We start from the raw sequence: 23,167 nt of genomic DNA on the forward strand, positions 1-23,167 counted from the left end.
AATCAGGACTGTAGGAATGATGGTGTTAAATGCTAAGTTGTAGCCAATGAACAGAATTCTGACATAGGTATTTGTCCAAGTGATCCGAGACGATGTGGAAAGCCATTGAGATCACATCCACCATAGACCTATTGTGGCAAAAGGCAAATTGTAATGGGTTCAGGACCTTGCTGAGGCAGGACTTGATTCTAGCCATGGCCAACCTCTCAAAGCACTTCATCACTATAGATGTGAGTGCTTCTGTATGATAGTCATTAGGGCAGCTCACATTCCTCTTCATGGGATACACATAAAAGTTGCTGGTGAACACAACAGGCCAGGCAGCATCTCTAGGAAGAGGTACAGTCGACGTTTCGGGCCAAGACCCTTCTTCAGGACTAACTGAAAGAAGAGCTACTAAGAGATTTGAAAGTGGGAGGGGGAGGGGGAGATCCGAAAGGATCTTCATGGGTGCTGGTATAATTGTTCCAATTGTTGGCCTTCTGAAGCAGGTGGGAACTTCCGACTGTACAGTGAGAGGTTGAAAACGTCTTTGAATACACCCACTAATTGGTTGGCACAAGTTTTCAGAGCCTTACTAGGTACTCCATCGGGGCCTGCCACCTTGCAAGGATTCACCTTCCTGAAAGACAGCCCAACATCAGCCTCCAAGACAAAGATCACAGGGTTACCAGATGCAGCAGGGATTCTCACAACTGTAGTTTTTTTCTTGTTTCAAAGCGAACATATGGTAGTGAAGCATTACTGCCATTCATGATGTTGGGTTTCACTTTGTAGGAAGTAATGGCCTGCAAACCCTGCCAGAGTTGACGTGCATCCGACGTCGCCTCCAACCTCGCTTGGGACTGTTTCTTAACTCCCGAAATAGCCCTCTCCAGGTTATACCTGGGTTTCCTGTACAGACTGGGTCGCCAGACTTAAATACCACAGGCCGAGCCCTCAGCAGACTACAAATCTCCTGGTTCATTCATGGCTTTTGGTTTGGGAATGTGCAGTAAGCTTTCATAAACACACACTCATCCACACAGGTTTTAATAAAGTCAGCGACAACTGCAGCACACTCTTACAGAGTCGAAGATGAACCCTTGAATACAGTCAAATCCATCAATTCAAAGCAGTAAAAAGAGCATATGATAAATTAGTTTGTAAACACATTTGCAGACTAGTCTGACTACAGGGAGTTCACAGAGGCAGTACAACAGGAAGTACGAGAACAAGGAGAAAGCATGAGAAAAGACTGGCAACAAACAAAATTGAATCCCATAGATTCTAAAAATATGTGAATGTGAATGTGACAGAGGGTGCAAGAGAAGTATAGGGGCTGCTAAGACTTCAAAAAATAAATCACTCAGGCAGAATGCATGGTTGAGGAACTAAATGAGTACATTACATAAATCTTCACCAACGAAGGTGTTGCTGCCAGAATCTCTTTAAAGAAGGTACAATTAGTAAATATTGTATTGAAAGGCAAGCTAAACTTAAAGCAATAAATTTCTTAGTCCAAATGGGAAGTACCCTAGGCTCCTGAGGGAAGGATGGTTGGTAAATGCAATTTCCCCGGCATAGTCTTACAGATAGCTATAAATTCAAGGATGACACATGAGCAATGAAGAAATACAAAATGTGCAACCTTGTTTGAAAAGCATGTCAGGATACACCCTGCAATTGCAGACCAGGCAGTTTTACCTTGATGCTGGGTAAAGTTTGAGAAAGAACAGTCAGGAGCAGAATTGGAAATGACTTGGATAACTGTGGTTTAACTAGGATGTAATACAAGAGTAAAAGCGTCTGTAGCAATGTGGATAGAAACATGGCTAAGACACAGGAAAGAGGGGGTAACAGAGAAAGGTTGGTTTTCTATTGGAGATGAAGATGGAGATGGAGATGCCCCAAGGGTCAATACAAAGACTAGTCTTTTTCTTCATATAAATAAATAATTTAATCGCGGTTTCGGGCACAGTTTATACATATACTGATAACACAAAATCAGCAAGCATAACGAACTGTTACGAGAATAATAAAAAAAGGAAATATGGACAATCAGATGGCACAGTCAGCTAGGTAGCTGAGAAAGTACTCAATGGAATTCTGGTAAATTATACCATCAGTTAATCAGAGTAGTGGTAATTTGGGACAACTCTTAAAGAACAAAAAGTAATTCAGAAAATAGTCCCTTAATTTGATTGGGACACTCTGCCACTGAATTGGGACAGGAGCCTGTTGCCAATTTTAAACTAGCGCCAATCATGTGCACTTATGTAGCCATTAGAAACTACCCCGTGCTTAGAGTGAACAGTTTTTAAATAGCAGCACACATAAAAGCTGCTGGTGAACACACAGGTCAGGCAGCATTTCTAGGAAGAGGTACAGTCGACGTTTCCGGCTGAGACCCTTCGTCAGGACTAACTGAAAGAAGAGCTAGTAAGATTTGAAAGTGGGAGGGGGAGGGCGAGATCCAAAATGATAGGAGAAGACAGGAGGGGGAGAGATGGAGCTAAGAGCTGGACAGTTGATTGGAAAAAGGAATAATGAGAGGATCATGGGACAGGAGGCCTAGGGAGAAAGAAAAGGGGGAGGGGGGGAAGCCCAGAGGATGGGCAAGGGGTACAGTGAGAGGGACAGAGGGAGAAAAAGGAGAGAGAGAAAAAGAATGTGTGTATATAAATAAATAAATAAATAAATAAATAACAGATGGGGTACGAGGGGGAGGTGGGGCATTAGTGGAAGTTAGAGAAGTCAATGTTCATGCCATCAGGTCGGAGGCTATCCAGATGGAATACAAGGTGTTGTTCCTCCAACCTGAGTGTGGCTTCATCTTCACAGTAGAGGAGGCCGTGGATAGACATATCAGAATGGGAATGGGACGAGGAATTAAAATGTGTGGTCACTGGGAGATCCTGCTTTCTCTGGCGGACAGAGCGTAGGTGTTCAGTGAAACAATCTCACAGTCTGCGTCAGGTCTCGCCAATATGTAGAAGGCCGCATCGAGAGCACTGGACGCAGTATATCACTCCAGCTGACTCACAGGTGAAGTGTCGCCTCACCTGGAAGGACTGTCTGGTGCCTTGAATGGTAGTGAGGGAGGAAATATAAGGGCATGTGCAGCACTTGTTCCACTTACAAGGATAAGTGCCAGGAGGGAGATCGGTGGGGAGGGATGGGGGGGGATGAAAGGACCAGGGAGTCGCGATGGGAGCGATCCCTGCAGAAAGCAGGGGAGAGGGGGGAGGGAAAGATGTGCTTAGTGGTGGGATCCCATTGGAGGTGGCGGAAGTTACAGAGAATTATATGTTGGACCTGGAGGCCGGTGGGGTGGTAGGTGAGGACAAGGGAAACCCTATTCCTCGTGGGGTGGCGGGAGGATGGAGTGAGAGCAGGTGTGTGTGAAATGGGGGAGATGCGTTTGAGAGCAGAGTTGACGGTGGAAGAAGGGAAGCCCCTTTCTTTAAAAAAAGAGGACATCGACTGTCCCTCTTCCTAGAGATGCTGCCTGACCAGCTGCGTTCACCAGCAACTTTTAAGTGTGTTGCTTGAAATTCCAGCATCTGCAGATTTCCTCGTGTTTGAGTTTTTAAATAGCTTTAGTTGTGTGTATTGATGTTCAAAAAGCTGTGATTTTTGTCACTGAAAGTTGGTGATGAATAAGCAATAAGACAATTCAAAACTGCTTTACTCACTGCAGTTTCAAGCATTCAGGCTTAAAGATGCCAGAAATGCCCAAGAGTGAAAATGAAATGATTTGCTACTTTGGAACTGCAAAGAACATGAAGGTATCGATAATCATCTTGAATGTTGCAATGAAAATAAAGATTTAGATGATCTATTGTATGAAGGCATTTCCCTATCTGTATTAGATGTCTGTGCTGATTTTGTTCATTTACAGTCAAAAGAACATGGCAGTGTCCTGTCCATATCTATTAGAAAACAATACAGTTTTATAATACTGTAGTAGTATTTGTAGTGTTCTAATTTGTTCTATATTTCAGTTAAATGGTCGTTTGTCTTTTTTTTAATCTACCTTTTTACCTATTTCCATGAAACTTTGGCTAACTGGGCCAAAATGTACTGGTCCCAATGTGTCCACTGGACGTGTTCCCGGTATATTCTGTATTTTTTAATATATGTAGTTTCTACCTTTCCTTCCTCCTTGACATGCACTTTATAATTACCTGACGAGACAAGGTCACCAACTTTGAAATACTGGATAGTTCTAAGAGCAAACATGCATTTATTATTGAATTGATTGTGAATTGCAGTAGATTGACTACATTCCCATGGACACTCTGGTAATTTAAACAGACGACGGCATTATGTCCTTCATACTGGCACTATAGGACAGAAAGCGAGAAATGAAGATGAGAGGCATCAAAGTAAACAACTCTGACATCACTATTGTTGATCGGGACTAGTGTCGGTGAAAATAGGAAGAGTTGAGATGTGAGAAGCACACAAAATGACCCGGGGGGGAAAAAAACTGAATTTTGTGCATCCTCAATCCCACCTGTCACCAAGGCACGAACTATTATCTGATGGAAAGATGACTACTACACAAGCATTCTGAACCAAAGCTAAACCTGCTGGGGAAATGGATGTGGTCCCTGAGAAAGATAAATTGTTCGTCACAGATATGCTTCACACTGAGGTCAAAATGGAAAAAATTAAAAAGAGAATGAGTTCATTTTGACATCTAGTTTGTGCAACATGGACTGAAATATCAGTAAAAAGCAAGTTTACTTTAAAAGCTCATTAGTCAAGAACTTTTGTTATGATACTGTTGCTCACCAAGAAGATCACCAGCTGTTTCTCAATTTCATAATCCTGCTTTTTTGGCAATATTCACATCAGCATTATCTGCTATGTAAATCCAGAGGACAAGATCCTGGAAAAAATCCAAGTGGTACTTCTCAAAGTCAAGAAGAGCTTTACCTGACCTTGGTGACTTGTTAGACTTCAACCCTCAAAAGGTTCTGACCCAAAGACAAGGTTAGATAATTGGGTTATAAACTTTTACAGGGGCCTAAGCCCAGTTTTGTCTCCAAAGCCTCCTTTTCTAGTCAATTTCAAACATGAACTAGGTCTCAGGAAATCAAATGTATATAGTTCTTCAAATTCACCTTAATAAGCTCCTTGCCTTGTCTCCTCAAGCTAATGGCAATATATCAAAGTTACATTTGGCAATTCCTCCAAGGATCTTGAGTACTTTAAGAATAATCAGAACTTTTCACTCATAGCTCACAGTCACATTCAGCAAACAGCAGTGCCACCTCCATGTTACAAATATTCAAAACCTTTAGTTTCAAACACAATGTTCTCATAAAGACATTCCGAATGTTAAAAGGCCTGAACAGTTTAGATACGGCAACGTTATTTCCCATTGTAGGGGATTCTAGGACAAGAGGGCACGACTTCAGGATTGAAGGACGTCCATTTAGAACTGAGATGTGGAGAAATTACTTTCGTCAGAGGGTGGTAAATCTGTGGAATTTGTTGCCATGATCTGCTGTGGAGACCAAGTCACTGGGTGTATTTGAAGAGGAGATAGATAGGTTCTTCATTAGCCAGGGCATCAAAGGGTATGGGGTGAAGGCAGGGGAGTGGGGATGACTGGACAAATTGGATCAGCCCATGATTGAATGGCGGAGCAGATTCGATGGGCCAAATGTCCTCCTTCTGCTCCTATATTTCATGGTCTTAACATTCTAGCTTGATACTTCAGTGCAGTACTGAAGAAGTATTGTATATGAAAATAAGACTTATTTTATTTGCCTAAAAGATTCTGTGGCACTATATCAAGTGTTGCATAGTCAGAATCACTTTTGGGTGAGATGTTAAACTAAAATCGTCATGTGCCCACTCTGATGAACATAAATGTTTCAATGGAAATGTTTCAAACAGAGTTTTCCTCAGTATCTTGCTAAGTCTGTCTGAGGCAATTTCTCAGGAGCAAGGTTCAAAGGTAACAGATTAAGACAACGTAGCAAGTGCAGATACTTCCTCAAAAAAAGGCCAGGTTGTTGAAGTTGGGTTGTAAGCAGTTTATAAGAGGGCCTGCTTCTTCTTATATTTACACTGCACAGACTCCTGATTTTCCAAACTATCTCAAATACTCCCTGGCCACTTATGAGCAATAACGGGTCAGAGCTTTTCATGAATCAGTTGGAATGTTGATGTATTTTTTCATAGCAGTTTAAAGCATTTTTTCTACTCATCTGTTATTTCTTCCTGTGATAAAACGCAGAATACATTGCTTATTTCAGGAGTCTATAAGTCAGGCATGGGAATGATAATGTCGTACCCAACTGAGACGATTTAGTGTAATTAGGGCTGCAATACTGGAAATGCTGATGCAGGAGAGGGCAACAACAGTGGTTTGTTTATCCTTCCAGTGGATTAGAAAGATGTAATAGAGAGCACATTTGTGGTTGATGTGTATTCATTATCTGATGTCATATAAATAACTTAATCTGTTCTTCATGATGCTGTAGGAGATTGTGGTACATAAACTTGTCTATGTACTTTCAACATAACAATAGTACTGTCACTTCAGAAGTAATATATTGGATGCAAAGCACTTTCATACAGCAAGGTCATGCAAGGCGCTATAGAATTACTTCTTTTGTGGACGCCCTCTTATATTTGCATGCAAATAGGCTGCACTTCAGTTCATCTCAAAGGCCAACATGCCTTTGAAAGCCTACTTACATTCAGTTGGCTAATACTGAGACTTTATAAAGTACTTCTGAGACCTCACTTTGAGTATTGTTAGCAGTTTTGGGCCCCTTATCTTAGAAAGGATGTGGTAAAACTGGAGAACGTTCAAAGGAGGTTCACGAAAATGATTCCAGAATTGAACAGCTTGACATAAGAAGAGTATTCGATGGCTCTGGGCCTGTATTCACTAGAGTTCAGAAGAAAGAGAGGTGACACCATTCAAACCTATCGACTGGTGAAAAGCCTTGTTAGAGTGGATGTGGAGAGGATGTTTCCTATTGTGGGACAGTCTAAGACAAGAGAACATAGCCTCAAAATAGGGGGGTGTCGTTTTAGCCTTTTAGACGAAGATGAGGAAGGAAGAGCATGAAAGAATTACGGGGGGGGCAGTGGTAGGGAGGCGGAGATGAGTGGAGGGCTGAGAGGAAAAATGGATCAGCCATGATGAAATGGTAGAGGCCAAATGGCCTAATTCTGAACCTATCCCTTATGGTCTTAAGGTCTTATATTGGGAAGGCCACCTCATTTGCTTGCCTGACAACAAAAAACAAGCACTATTCCAAGCTCCAGTCTAAGAAACAATTGTCAGCCAGACAGAGAAAATGTTTCAACAATGTGCCAGCTCTCCTGGGAATCTCTGACCTATGATTGCCCAAAATGAAGGAGGCAGCTAGGTGTGCGAACCTCAAGTCCATGCATCCTGAACACACAAAAAACCTGGCTAAGATGCAGAAGGAGCAGACCATTTTCCAAACTACTGACCCACGCGCTGCTCTCAACCTCTGCTAAACAATGCCTACCTCAACTGAAGTAGAATCTGTGGTTCCCACAATGCTTTCACCAATCACTTCAGAGGCAACAAAACTGGACTGAAAGCAAGACAACCTAAATTCCAGGAGATTACTTAAGAAGAGAAGAATTAGTTCAATTTTTCACCCAATGCTAATAAAATTAATAGAAGTTTTAAAACTGCAAATGATTGTCCCTAATAAATTCGGATGCTGATTCAGATGCACCTTACCCTGCAAACATATCTTTAGTGTTGATAAAGTAACAATGAATAAATCAGTTGAGTATAATCAGTGATTATTTCTAGAAACCAAAATTGTTCCCCAATGCATAAATAAACATGTCAAATTTTAATTGGCCTTGACACTCCTACGTATACTTCTTGCTTCTTGCATAATGTTGCACCATACAACTTTCATTAAACACTCAGAATCAGGATTAATACCACCTGCATACGTCATGAAATTTGTTGTCTTTGTGGCAGCAGTACAGTGCAATACATAATAGAATAAACATAAATTACAGTAAATATATATTAAATAGTCAAATCTTCTATAGCTCATGTCAAAAATAATACAACTTATGTCATCATTCTTGAATGAAAATGTTTCTTTTAAAAGGCAATGGCAAATATAACCAAGACAATGAAAATATCTGCAGTGATAAAACACACATAAAAGGAATCAACAAACAATAACTTCACTAAGGAGAAATCTGTAAATTATCCTTGAGAAAGCTGAATATACCATGACAGCAGATCACAGAAAGGAATATAAAACCTACCCGACGCTTTCTTTGATCTCCAGAAACAAAGTTTAGCTCCAACAGTTGATGATTCATGAATTTTCCACTTGTTACTTTAAGTTTCTCCTTCAATGACTGTACCTCTGCCTGCTGAGTAGCAACTTGATACTGCAAATCACTGGTAGAATCATGGTAGTTTTGCTGTTAATGAAAAGATCACTCAAATTAGTTTGAATATATATCTGTATACAAAAACATGAAGAGATTTACTGCAACATCAGGGTATACAAATCAGAAGAACAGTGAATTATTTTAATATAAAATTAACCTCTTTCTCAATTACAGCTCAGCATTTAATACCATCATCCCCTCAAAACTAATCAATAAGCTCCACCACCTTGGCCTTAATACCTTCTTGTGCAATTAGATCCTGGATTTCCTCACTTGCAGACCACAGTCAGTTTAGATTGGCAACATTTCCTACACGATCTCCATCAGCACAAATGCACCTAAGCTGTGTGCTTACCCCCTACTCTTCTTGCTTTACACCTGTGTGTTTAGTCGCACAGTAATAGATGTAAAGCAAGAAGAGTGGGGGGTAAGCACACAGCTTACGTGCATATAGTTCCAATACTATATTCAAGTTTGCTGATAAGACCACTGTTGTGGGCCGAATCAAAGGTGGTGCTGAATCAGAATACAGGAGGGAGATTGAAAATTTGGCTGAGTGGTTTCATAATAACAACCTGTCACCCAATGTCAGCAAGACCAAAAAACTAATTGAAGACTTCTGGAGAGGGAAACCCAAGGTCCATAAGCCAGTATTCATTGGAAGATCAGAGGTGGAGAGGGTTAGCAACTTTAAATTCCTAGGTTTTGCTATTTAAGAGGATCTGACCTGGACCCAGCACACAAGTGCAATTGTGAAGAAAGCACCTCTACTTTCTTAAGAGTCTGGAGATTCAGCATAACACCTAAAACTTTGACAAACTTCTAAACGTGTAGCGGAGAGTGTATTGACTGGCTGCATCATCGCCTGGTATGGAAACACCAATGTCTTTCAAAGGAAAATCCTATAAAAGGCAGTGGATTCAGCCTGGTACATCATGGGTAAAGCCCTTCCAACCATTAAGCAAATCCACATGAAGCACTGTCATAGCAGGGCAGCGTCGATCATCATGAGCCCCGACCACCCAGGCCATGCTCTTTTCAGGTAAAGAACACCAGCAGGTTCAAGAACAGTTATTATTGCACAACCATCAGACTCTTGAACAAAGGTAATAATTACACTCACTTCTCCATCCACTGAGATGTTCCCACAACTGATGGTCTCACTTTAACCATATAACCACATAACAATTACAGCACAGAAACAGGCCATCTCAGCTCTTCTAGTCCGTGCCGAACTCTTACTCTCATCTAGTCCCACCGACCTGCACTCAGCCCATAACCCTCCATTCCTTTCCTGTCCATACAGTTGTCCAATTTAACTTTAAATTAAATTAAAGACAACATCGAACCTGCCTCAAACACTTCTGCTGGAAGCTCGCTCCACGCAGCTACCACTCTCTGAGTAAAGAAGTTCCCCTTCATGTTACCCTTAAACTTTTGCCCTTTAACTCTCAACTCATGTCCTCTTGTTTGAATCTCCCCCACTCTCAATGGAAAAAGCCTATCCACATCAACTTTATCTATCCCCCTCATAATTATAAATACCTCTATCAAGTCCCCACTCAACCTTCTAAGTTCCAAAGAATAAAGACCCAACTTGTTCAACCTTTCTCTGTAACTTAGGTGATGAAACCCAGGTAACATTCTAGTAAATTTTCTCTATACTCTCTCTATTTTGTTGACATCTTTCCTATAATTCGGTGACCAAAACTGTACACAGTACTCCAAATTTGGCCTCACCAATGCCTTATACAATTTCAATATTACATCCCAACTCCTATACCAATGCTCTGATTTATAAAGGCCAGCATACCAAAAGCTTTCTTCACCACCCTATCCACATGAGATTCTACCTTCAGGGAACTATGCACCATTATTCCTAGATCCCTCTGTTCTACTGCATTCTTCAATGCCCTACCATTTACCATGTATGTCCTATTTTGATTAGTCCTACAAAAATCTAATACCTCACATTTGTCAGCACTAAACTCCATCCGCCATCTTTCAGCCCACTCTTCTAACCGGCCTAAATCTCTCTGCAAGCTTTGAAAATCTACTTCATTATCCACAGCTCCACCTATCTTAGTATCATCTGCATACTTACTCATCCAATTTACCACCCCATCATCCAGATCATTAATATATATGACAAATAACATTGGGCCCAGTACAGATCCCTGAGACACACCACTAGTCACCAACCTCCAATCTAACAAACAGTTCTCCACCACTACTCTCTGGCATCTTCCATCCAGCCACTGCTGAATCCATTTTACTACTTCAATATTAATATCTAACGATTGAACCTTCTTAACCAACCTTCTGTGTGGGACCTTGTCAAAGGCCTTACTGAAGTCCATATAGACAACATCCACCACTTTACCCTTGTCAACTTTCCTAGTAACCTCATCAAAAAATTTAATAAGATTTGTCAAACATGACCTTCCAAGCACAAATCCACGTTGACCGTTCCTAATCAGACCCTGACTATCCAGATAATTATATATACCATCCCTAAGAATACTTTCCACCAATTTACCCACCACTGACGTCAAACTCACAGGCCAATAATTGCTAAGTTTACCCTTAGAACCCTTTTTAAACAATGGAACAACATGAGCAATACGCAAATCGTCCGGCACCATCCCCGTTTCTAATGACATTTGAAATATTTCTGTTAGAGCCCCTGCTATTTCCACACTAACTTCCCTCAAGGTCCTAGGGAATATCCTGTCAGAACCCGGAGACTTATCCACTTTTTTATTCCTAGAAGGCTCTAGTACTTCCTCTTCTTTAATCATCATAGTTTCCATAACTTCCCTACCTGTTTCTCTTATCTTACCCAATTCAATATCCTTCCCCTTAGTGAATACCGAAGAAAAGAAATTGTTCAGAATCTCCCCCATCTCTTTTGACTTCACACATAGCTGTCCACTCTGATTCTCTAAGGGACCAATTTTATCCCTCACTATCCTTTTGCTATTAATATAACGGTAGAAACCCTTGGGATTTATTTTCACCTTACTTGCCAAAGCAACCTCATATCTTCTTTTAGTTTTTCTAATTTCTTTCTTAAGATTCTTTTTACATTCTTTATATTCCTCGAGCACCTCATATTCTCCATGCTGCCTATATTTATTGTAGATATCTCTCTTTTTCCGAACCAAGTTTCCAATATCCCTTGAAAACCATGGCTCTCTCAAACTTTTAACTTTTCCTTTCATCCTAACAGGAACATAAAGATTCTGTACTCTCTAAATTTCACCTTTAAATTACCTCCATTTCTCTATTAAATTCCTCCCATAAAACAAATTGTCCCAATCCACTCCTTCTAAATCCTTTCGCATCTCCTCAAAGTTAGCCTTTCTCCAATCAAAAGTCTCAACCCTGGGTCCAGACCTATCCTTCTCCATAATTATATTGAAACTAATAGCATTGTGATCACTGGACCCAAAGTGCTCCCCAACACAAACCTCTGTCACCTGGCCTATCTCATTCCCTAACAGGAGATCCAACACTGGCCCTTCTCTAGTTGGTACCTCTATATATTCCTGCAAAAAAACTATCCTGCACACATTTTACAAACTCCAAACCATCCAACCCTTTTACAGTATGGGCTTCCCAGTCTACGTGTGGAAAATTAAAATCCACAATCACAACCTTGTGCTTACTACAGATATCTGCTATCTCCTTACAAATTTGATCCACCAATTCTCGCTCCCCATTTGGTGGTCTATAATACACCCCCATAAGAGTTACTGCACCTTTCCCATTCCTCAATTCCACCCAAATAGCTTCCCTAGACGAGCCCTCTAATCTATTCTGCCAGAGCACCACTGTAATATTTTCTTTGACAAGCAATGCAACACCTCCCCCTCTTGTCCCTTCCATTCTATCACACCTGAAGCAATTAAATCCAGGAATATTTAGTTGCTAATCACACCCCTCCTGTAACCATGTTTCACTAATAGCTACCACATCATACTTCCAGGTATCAATCCATGCCTTAAGCTCCTCCACCTTTCTTAGACTGCTCCTAGCACTAAAATAAATGCATTTAAGAAATTTTCCACCTCTTACTCTCTGTTTATCACTAACAGTGCAAACAACTTTACTATTTTCTTTTTCTTCCTCTTCCCTACATCTGTTTCTACACTCTGGTTCCCCTCCCCCCTCGCATCTAGTTTAAGTCCACCGGAGCCTCTCTAGCAAATCTACCTGCAAGAATATTTGTCCTTATCTTGTTATCTCATGTTCATTGATACTATCCTATAGATTTACTGAGTTAATGAATCACAGGATTGTATACGGTGACATATATGTACTTTATAAAATTTAATTTGAACTTTGAACTTTAACCTGACTAAAAGGTTAGTTTTTCCAAAGTTCAAAGTAAATTTATTATCGAAATTTACTCAATGAGCCTCCAAGGGACCACAATATGGTTGTAGGGTTTGAGGCTTGCGTGCCTCAATGACCCAGAGCACTATGTTGGCTGGAGTCAGGGCCTTGTGTTTGGTAGGGTCATCCATGCAAAACAGTTCAAAAGGTAAAGGCCAGGTTCGGAAATTCATCTCAGGGCCAACAACCCTGACTGATCAAAAAAATTGTAAACAGGAATAGCAATGAAGAATTTTAGATCTGTGTGATGGCATTCCTGAGTCTCCACCCGGGATTTGCATGACTGACAGGAGTGAAAACCAAGAGAAAGCTATTGGCATGATGAGGCATGATGAAGGAAGACCTGAACACCGCCAAGATCAAGACCAAAATTGGTTTTTGGAATGTACGAACCATATACAACACCAGCAAGCTAGCACAAATAACTACAGAAATGTGTTGTTACAACCTACATACACTGGGCATCAATGAAAGGAGATGAACAGGGTCTGGCAGACTAAAGGCAACAAACTTATACTTAGGAAGGGAAGGTGAACAGCATCATGGTGGAAATACTGGTGGAACTAGTCATAGGAGGGACCCTCCTTCCACACCATGAAATCCACAAACTGACATGCTGCTCACCAAATGGATGTGACAAGAACCAGGTTGACTACTTAATGATCAATGATACGGGGAGACAATCATTGCAGGATATAAAGGTTAAGAGGGGAGCAAATACAAGAAGTGATCACCACCCTGTTGTAGCAGTGATGAAACTCAAGCTGAGAAGCACTGGGATGAGAACACATGTACAAAGATGTTTTGATGTTGAAAGGTTCAAGAACACCAGTGTAAGATCTGCTTTCACCATTCAGCTTAAAAATAGGCTTCAGGCCTTGTAAGACCTTGACAGTGATGTGTCAGCAGAGAGAACGGACAGAATCTGGAAATGGAATGCCTCAATCTTCAAGGAAAACAGCAATGCTTGTCTAGGATACAGAACTGGAAAGAAGTACAAAAAATGGGTACAGCAGGAGACATGGAGAGCCTTAGAAGAAAGATGGAAAATTAAGAAGGAAGTACTAGATGCAAAGTCAACATAAATTAAGGTGAAACTTCAACTCCTATATACTGAAGCTAACAAGAAAGTGAAGAGGCCTGAAGGAAACGATAAGAGAGTCTACATGAAAGACCTTGCAGAGCAGGCTGAAACAGCAGCCAATCAAGGTGATCAAGGAAACATATACAAAATTTCAAAATTGTTATGTGGAAAGTTCAAGCCAGATCCAGTGGTCCCATAAGAGATAAGAACAGTAAGCTTTTAACAACTGAGAAAGAGCAAGAAGCACAATGGATGGAGTATTTTAGAGGATTTCAGAGAAGACCACCACCAAATGAAGAACCTGACCTACAGGAAGCAGCAGAGGACCTCAACATAAACAGATCCACCCAAGAAAGAAGAGATTGTTGCTGCGATTAAATCATTAAAGAACAGCAAAGCTCAACAACAGGACAATTTGAATGTTACACTGTTCAAGGTGAACCAAAAATAGCAGTAGCTATCCTGTAACCACTGCTTACTATAATCTGGAATGGGGACAAGTACCCAAGAACTGGTCAAAGGGAGTTATTGTTATGATCCCCAAGAAAGAAGCGTTAAGTGATAGCAACAACTGGCGTGGCATCACGCTTTTGTTAGTGCCCAGCAAGATTCTCACCAAAGTCATTGTCCAAATGATTACAGATGTTGTCAGATGCTGAGATGATGACCCTGAACTACAACTGGAATACAATAGAAAAGATGGCCAAGGACAGACAGAGATGGAGAACTTTCATTGCTGCCCGAAATGCCATTAACTTAACAGGCAACAACTAACTACACTCAGTGGCCATTTTATTAGGTACACCTGTATACCTGCTCATTAATACAGGCAAGTTTATTTGTGTAGCACTTTTCAAACATGAGGCAGTTCAAGGTGCTTTACATAGAACAAGATATAAAAATCAAACATCAAATTTCAGACAACATGTAAGAATAAAATCAGACAAAAACAGATATGATAAGTAGAAATTACAGTGCAGGAGATTCTAATTAAAAGCTACAACAAAGAGAACCGTTTCAGGCCTGAATTCAAAAGAGCTTGAAGTTCAGGCAGACTTCAGATTCTCTGGAAGGTTATTCCAGATATGAGGAGCATAGTAACTTAAAGCTGCTTCACCAGGTTTAGGTCACCATGTAATACTGTATCTAATCAGTCAATCATGTGGCAGCAATGCAAAGCATAAAAGCATGCAGACATAATCAAAAGGTTCAGTTATTGTTCATACCAAACATCAGAATGGGGAAGAAATGTCATAATATGACTTTGACCATGGAATGATGGTACCAGACAAGGTAGCTTGAGTATCACAGAAACTGCTGATCTCTTGAGGTTTTCACACACAACAATCTAGAGTTTAGGGAAAGGTACAAAAAAAAACACGCAGTGAACAGCAGTACTCATGGTGAAAACGCATTGTTAATCACAAAGGTCAGAGGAGAATGGTCAGACCAATTCAAGATGCTTGGAAGATGAGAACAACACAAATATCCACGTATTACAACTGTGTGAATGCACAACATGTTGAACTTTGAAGTGAATGGACTACAACAGCAGAAAACCATACTGGGTTCGCATTCTATACCTAATAAAGTGGCAACTGAGTGTACGCATACTACCACATATTGCTGTGAGATTTTCTCGCAGGTATTTACAGAAAAAATACAATAGAAGTTTATGAAAAACTATACATAAACAAAGACAGACAAATATGCAAAGGAAGATGAATTATGCAAATAAAAATAATACTAAGGTTATTAGTCATCAAGAGTCCTTGAAAGTTGGTCTGGAGTCATAACACTAGTTCACAGTGGTGAATGTAGTTAACCACATCAGTTCAGGAGTCTGATGATTGTAGGGTAATTGGTGTTCCTACAAGACAAACTACTGTGATTTAGAAATTTTAAAATGTAGCTTCCTTTAACTTTTATGGGCTTCCAAATGCAGACATAAAAAATGCTTAGTGACTCAGAAATCCTGAAATTCCCTACATTTCAGAACTCTGGGAGGACCTTCACCACAAGGACTACTGTGGTTCAAAAAGACATCTTAGAATCACCTTCTCAAAGGGCAAACAGGAAGGGGGTCATAGACACTGCTCTTAATCGTGGCATCCATACCTAAAGATTGAATAAAGAGGTGATGCACCCAAAATTACTAATGGACAATTTGAATGCTTCACGCTCACTTCAGTAAGACAGTTTATTAAAGTAGTAAAGCATTTGCTGAGCCCAAGCAAAGCCTCTTACCAATTACCTGACAAGAATATTTTTCTCCTCACATTTGTTTAGATTTGGAAGTACGTAGAAAATGTAAAAGTGATCTTTAAGATCATAGATCTGCTATTCAGCCATTTATTTACAGATTTTCATTCTTGACAATCACTTTTATTTGCCAATCAATTTTTCTTATGTTATAAGAGAATTAATCATCTCAAGGCACAATTATTTACAATGCATAGGCTATTTGGCAAAATTCAATATGTAAAAGTACACATTTTACAGAGATAAAAGTCACAAATTAATAATCAGGAAGTGTCACTTTCAACACCACGTACAAATTTATCAGCTCACACACAGTTCTGGTTGTGTTTCACATCTCAAATCTATTTTACTTTGGACTGGCTTACTTATATGTTGGACACTGATCTTACTTCAATTCCAAAGGCTGCAAGTAGTCCCTGATGAAATGAGCATAGTGACAATAAATCCAATTTTTTTTTTTAAGTTGCAGCATTTCATTACTCTTTAATTTTAAAATAATAGCAATACTCATATTGCTAATCAACACAGACTTGAAACTAAAACAGCAAAATGTTAAAACTTAAGTCTGCTTTCATCACTGTTCAAGTCACAATGTGTTCACTCAAGTGCCTACAATTCAGCCTAAAATGGTCATAGAACCACCTAGAAACTGGTCCACAAAAAAGGCATTTCAATAGTGCAGCTGGTAGAGCTGCAGCCTCACTGCTCTGGCTAACTAGGTTCATTCCTGACCTCAGGTGCAGTCTGGGTGGAGTTTACATATTCCTCCTGTGACCACATGGTACCACTTCCCAAAGATGTACAAGTTGGTAAGATAATTGGCTTTTGTAAATTGCTTCTAGTGTGTAGGTGAGAGATAGTGCCTGGTGTAGGGTTGGGAGGAAGGAGGGGAGAGTTGGCTGGTATAGGGTGAGAACTAAATGGGATTAGTGTAAAGAAGGTAGTTGATGACCATTAGTAGGCCAGGCGGTGCATTTCCAGGTTACATGACTCTCTGGCAACCCATCCAATTATTTATAAAACTATATCAAATATGTAGAGAAAAATTGAACAAACAACTAATTTGTGAAGAAAAAGGAATTAACCAGTATATGTTTCAAAACTGCTACCAACACACTCCCCTACCCTGCGAGAACAAACTGCTTTCAGCAATATGTTTTTAAATGCCTTCTTCAAAATTCAAAAATAAATTCTTTAACAAATGACACGATCTTCTTCAAACATTTCATGGTAGCATTATTCTTTTTGAATGTCAGGGCAATTGAAATTAACCAAAAGGTAAAGTCACACTGCCTTGAAATTGTAACACACTTAATTTAGGATATAACATTCCACAAGTTCTTCCATCACTGAGAAATACAACCTGATAATTTAACACCTCTCTCGTATAAAAAAAATGCAAATGTACATTCTTCAATGTGCTAACTATGCATTCCATAATAGTCTATAATTATTAAGAACTGACAAGCAATGCTCAGCCACCTGTGCTTATCTGAAGCCAGGTAATGAAAAAACAACAAAGCTTTCAACGCTCCTCAATTGCTGATTGTATTATCAAAACTGTAGCAGAGGTTGGCATCTGGGTGTGACCTTGTTAACTGCTAGGGTAATTAAGTTTGTCCAATAGGGAAACAGGATGATAAATTATTAGTAAGAAGATTTTGTTCACATTTTATTAAATTGGCCTGTCAAAGGGTCGGCTTTATTATCAAGGGTCTCATTTATTGGAGGCCAGCCATACTGCCACATCTGTTACAATTATTTATAATTTCAGCAGTTGAAACCAACTGAGTTAGGCATCCACCATGTAAAATAATTTACAAATTATCTGATGAGGGAGTGTTTTAGCTTTTCTTCATTTCTATCCTGCAGAAAGTGGTGCTGTAATTACAGAACACGATTTGGCTCTTTAGGGAACTTATCTTGCACTGGTAGTTGTAGTAAGATGCAGGAAGAACATATGGAGGAGCTGGTGCTTCTACTCCCTGAAGCTCGTGACCCGTCTGCCACAGAGCCCTTGAGCTGAATTTGAATGAGTGTGCACCATGGTTAATGTTCTACACATGCACCGTTTATGCCACAGAACAAATCTGATCACTGTTAATTATGAAGCAACTATAATCAGGGCTTCACATCTGTGTAATGTGAAGCTCAGTAGGCTATATTCCAATAATGTATGACTACCTTTGGGTCATAAATTGCAAGCCATATTGTCTAGATAGTAGTTACTGAATTTAAAGTAACTCCTTTGATAGAAGCCTATCACAAGGACATCTTTTTATCCCTGACTTTATTACACTGTTTCTTTTATCAGCTATTGACCAGAACATTTAAAGCATATGGCAGGCATTCATTAAATAACTGTAGCACAGAGTGCTTGAGTCTAATGAAACCACTTGAGCCATAAAAAGCAGATTTACTTAATTCTGAATTTATTCATCTATTTGAAATGCTGGACTGCAACATATTGTCTTGGGCTCTGCTGGTGAGCAGCATAGTAGAACACACAATCAGTTTCTTCTTTGGAAGATATTTTCTCATAACCTACTGCAATTTATAATACTGGAAGAATTCAAAAGGTCTTGCACTAATTATTGACAGTAACTGTGAAAGTAAGAAGACAGAGTACCAGCAAAACCTGCAATGGGCAAATAGTCAAGGTACAAATACCAGGAAGTCTGATCAATTGTGAATACGGCTGAAGAATGGAGAGGGATCATTTCAGCTCTAATGTCCAACTGTAAACTGCAAACATCTGAGATCCATATTAACTGCAGGAACAAAGAAAACTCCTTATGCACAAGGGCTTATCATAATTGTTGACAATTCTGGTACACTTGCAGTGACTTACTCCAGAAATTGAGTTTAAATTCTTCACAGGCTAAGATAAAATTTCTAAACTGTGACTGATATGTTTTAAAAGTTTAAAATAATACCAGTATTTTCATCCTTTATTGCTTCAGAAACCAAAACTAATTTAAAGTTAATACAAACAAAAATAAATTATTTGCGTAGCCTCACATTAACATGGATAAAATGGGTCTTTAAGAACGTATACAGAATGACAAAACAGTTTGACTAAGGTTTGTTTAGGGAAATTTATATCAAAAAATCATTTAGAATAATAAACACAAGAAATTCTGCAGATGATGGAAATCCAAGGCAAAACACACAAAGTGCTGGAAGAACTCAGCAGTCAGGAAGCATCCATGGAAATGCACACACAGTCTACATTTTAGACCAAGACCCTTCTTCAGGACTGGAAAGGAAGGGGGAAGACAGCAGAATAAAAAGGTGGGGGGAGAAGATGAAAGATAGCTAGAAGGTGATAGGAGAAGCCAGATGAGTGGGAAAGGTCAAGGGCTGAAGAGGAAGGAATCTGATGGGAGGAAAGAGTAGACCACAGGAGAAAGGGGAGAGGGGCACCAAGGGGAGATGAATAGAAAAAGGGGTGGGGGAAGCAATTTTTTTTTTAAACCAGAAGGAATAACCAATATTCATGCCATCAGGTTAGAGGCTAGCCGGATGGAATATACGGTGTTGCTTCTCCACACTGACGGTGGCTTCATTGTGACACAATGGGAATGGGAATTGGAATTAAAATATTTGGCCATCAGGAAGTTCTGCTCCGGGTGGGTGGAAATGCTCGATGAAATGGTCCCCCAACATGGCCAGTCTCACCAATGTAGAGGATGCCACAATAGACAACAGCAGCAGATTCACAGATGAAGTGTTGCCTCACCTGGAAGCAGATTTGCAGGTGAGGGTGCTGCTTGGGGAAGCAAATTAAGAATAAGAGTTTGAGATTAATTCAAAATTACAAGATAAATTATAAATAATATACATTAAAACAATAAGAAAGCAAACAAAATAGGAAGTCGGAAATAAAAATTAATTTACAGTATTTAAAACTAATTTTGGGGGCTATTTCCTCCTTGCTTCACTTTTAACCAAGGACATACATGCTATTAGACAATTTCTGAAAATTATAGTTTTTCTTTTATAAAATCTTTTTGTTATGCTAAAAACAATGTTTTTAAAAGATCTAAAATAAATCATTGAGCTTGAACATACAGTCTGAAAAATGGGCAGCCATACATTTCATGGACTCTGTCATGGACCATGGAATAATCATATAGTCTTGTTGCTCAGTATGACATATTCATTCATTAAGTACTTCAGTTGTACCAGAGAAGAATTTAAATCCTTACAGTTTCTGTTACAGGTTGCTCCAAGTGTATTACAGTCATCAATATCTCAAGTGATTTTCATCAGATGTTTATTAAATATTAGGATTTTTTTTAACAATTGCTCTCAAGATATGGGGAGTGCAAGCAGGGTGCCACTTATCACCTATAAAATGTCATAGCCTTTGAATAAACTACTCAAACCACGTACGAATGTGTCCATTATAATGCTGTCAAGTAAAGAGTTTCAAGATGTTGAAACCAATGATAAAAGTCCTTATTAGGATAGCATGTAAAGATGATGTGTGTGATACACTTGTCCTTCTTAATAGGAAAGATCATAATTTAAGCAGCTCTACTGAAATTAGCACTAAGAACTGCAGTATATTAATAGATAATACATATTGAAAATAGTGCACTCATGGTAAAGAAAGGCCTAGGAGTCCAATGATAGGTTCTCTGACCATGCAGCCAACCATCTCGGAGAGTACTTGAATCTTCAGGACAGATATCAGCATCCTATTCGTGAACTGAACTTTCAAGATAGTGGTCAACTAAGAAGTGGTGACTGAATCCAGACTTCTATCAGCTCTTCCAGCCGTGATGCTGATATAGTTGGCCCACTTAAGATTTTACCCAGCAGTTACTTTCACAATGCTTGTGCCAGAATCTGCTATCGTGATTCCATGGATTAGGAACAAGTGTCAGAGGTTTTTTTTAAAATACTTTTTTTAAGTGCAAAGTAAAATGTGTAATTGACATCCAAAAGAGTATCACCAGATAGGACCAAAGACTTGTTGCATTAATTTATATTTGTAGTTCCCACCAGGAGACTGTATTCTGCCACCTGGTGGGATATAATCTAAGCTGCAATATTGCTGGAATATCCGATTTAGATATTTTACACAAGATATAACAGATCATTGGCATCATCGCTGCGCCATGAACCTCAATGCTTCATCCAACTTCATGTTGCACAGTAGTGGTTAAATTGCATAACATGAGGTTGAATGCTGATCGATAGTCTGTATTCAAATAGCTTTTTCAAGTACATGAAAATACCCCATGTTGTTTTATAGGTACACGAATCATGCAAAAGTTGACAACATGCCAAGAGAGATTATTAAGACAGGTAACTAAGAGTATCATCAATGAGCTAAAATGAGTGTTTAAGTGGGAACTGTTAAATTTAGGATGGGACTGACATTTTTAAGAAACCAAGACACGACCTCCATAAAGCTATGAGAGATGATACCAGTCCAGAATTGAGTCTTAGTCCAGCCGACAGCTGTGACAGAGCTTGGATATTATAATATGTTACAAAACAAAGTCAAGCAGCATTGCAACAGCTGCATGTTATTTTCCAATGAGCTTAATGCATTCCATGCAGGAACAGGAACGTCACCTACCCTGAATGTCCAGTGAAGCTGAATCTACATCAGAGTCAGAATCAGATTCAGGTTTAATATCTCTGACATATGTCATGAAATTTGTTGCTTTACTGCGGCAGTACAGTGCAATTCCTTAAGGTTGTTATAGCTGGGGGTGGTAATGGGGACAAGCTCTCACCACCTATTCAATGCTCCCAAGTCTGTGCACCTCAAATTGTGCTGACAACCAAGTCCAACTCCTGGCCTTCACATGTGGCTTAGCTGCTAGCCCAACAGAACCGTTTCTACTGACAGGAGAAGGGCCAAAGTTGGGTTACTCATGCTTTAAAACCAGTTGCTTTGGGCAGATAAGGCTCATCAGCCATGGTTGGCAGCTCATCTAGCAGAAGAAAAACTCTGATCTCAAACCTCCACTGCCTTGCAGCTATACCTATACCTATTCACAGGGAAAGCTTCGGGAGTAAACCCCAAGGGAAAAATCCAGAGGTGGAGTCCCTAAGGCAATGCTGACTGGCAACTCCTGCCACGCTGCTGGTACCAAATTGTATCAGTCTCTGCCGTTTTTTTGAATTCACCAGATGCATGGAGGGGGGGAGCATGCTACAAGGGCAATATACCATACTGCCCAGGCTTGTGTATCTGGACAGCTACGATGAAATATCCATGGTCAACTCTGACTGATGGAGGCCATCAGTGTGTAATACATAAAAATACTATAAATTACAATAATACATATATTCAGAAAATTTCAGTTAAGTAAGTCATGCAAAAAGAGTGAGATAGTGCTCACGGGTTGGTTCATTGTCCATTCAGAAATCTGATGGTGGAGGGGAAGAAGCTGTGCCTTCAGCCCCCTGTACCTCCTTCTCTAATGATAGCAATAAGAGAGTGTGTCCTAAGTGACAGAGGTCCTTAATGATGGATATCGCCTTTTTGAGGCATCACCTTTTGAAGATGTCCTCGATGCAGGGAAGGCTAGTGCCGACAATGAAGCTAGCTGGGTTGGCAACCCTCTGCGGCTTTTTCCAATCCTGAGCAGTGGCCCCTCCATACCAGATGGTGTTGCAATCAGTTAAAACGCTCTCCACTGTACATCTGTAGAAATTTGCAAGCGTCTTTGATGACATACCAAATCTCCTCAAACTCCAAATGAAATATAGCTGCTGGTATGCCTTCTTCGTAATTAGATTAATATGTTGGGCCCAGGAAAGATCCTCAGAGATGTTGACACCCAGGAACTTGAAACTGCTTATCCTTTCCAATGGTGACCACTCGATGAGGATAGGTATGTGTTCCCTCGACCTCCCCTTTCTGAAATCCACAATCAATTCCTTGACCTTACTACCACTGAGTGCAAGATTGTTGCAACACCACTCAAACAGCTCACCTATCTCACTCCTGCACACCTCCTCGTCACCATTGGAAAT

General features: G+C 39.9%; 1 protein-coding gene across 2 annotated transcripts in view; it reads right to left on the reverse strand.

Moving 5' to 3' along the window:
* The window catches only part of cntln (centlein, centrosomal protein), a 529,511-nt gene that overhangs the window by 357,804 nt on the left and 148,540 nt on the right, over positions 1 to 23,167 (reverse strand). For both annotated transcript variants that reach the window (XM_072258219.1, XM_072258220.1), the window contains one exon: positions 8,284 to 8,445. In XM_072258219.1, coding sequence (XP_072114320.1) covers positions 8,284 to 8,445 — 162 coding nt within the window. The remainder of the gene's footprint in view (positions 1 to 8,283; positions 8,446 to 23,167) is intronic.

The sequence above is a fragment of the Mobula birostris genome, chromosome 5, assembly GCF_030028105.1.
Source record: "Mobula birostris isolate sMobBir1 chromosome 5, sMobBir1.hap1, whole genome shotgun sequence".
Taxonomy (NCBI): Eukaryota; Metazoa; Chordata; class Chondrichthyes; order Myliobatiformes; family Myliobatidae; genus Mobula; species Mobula birostris.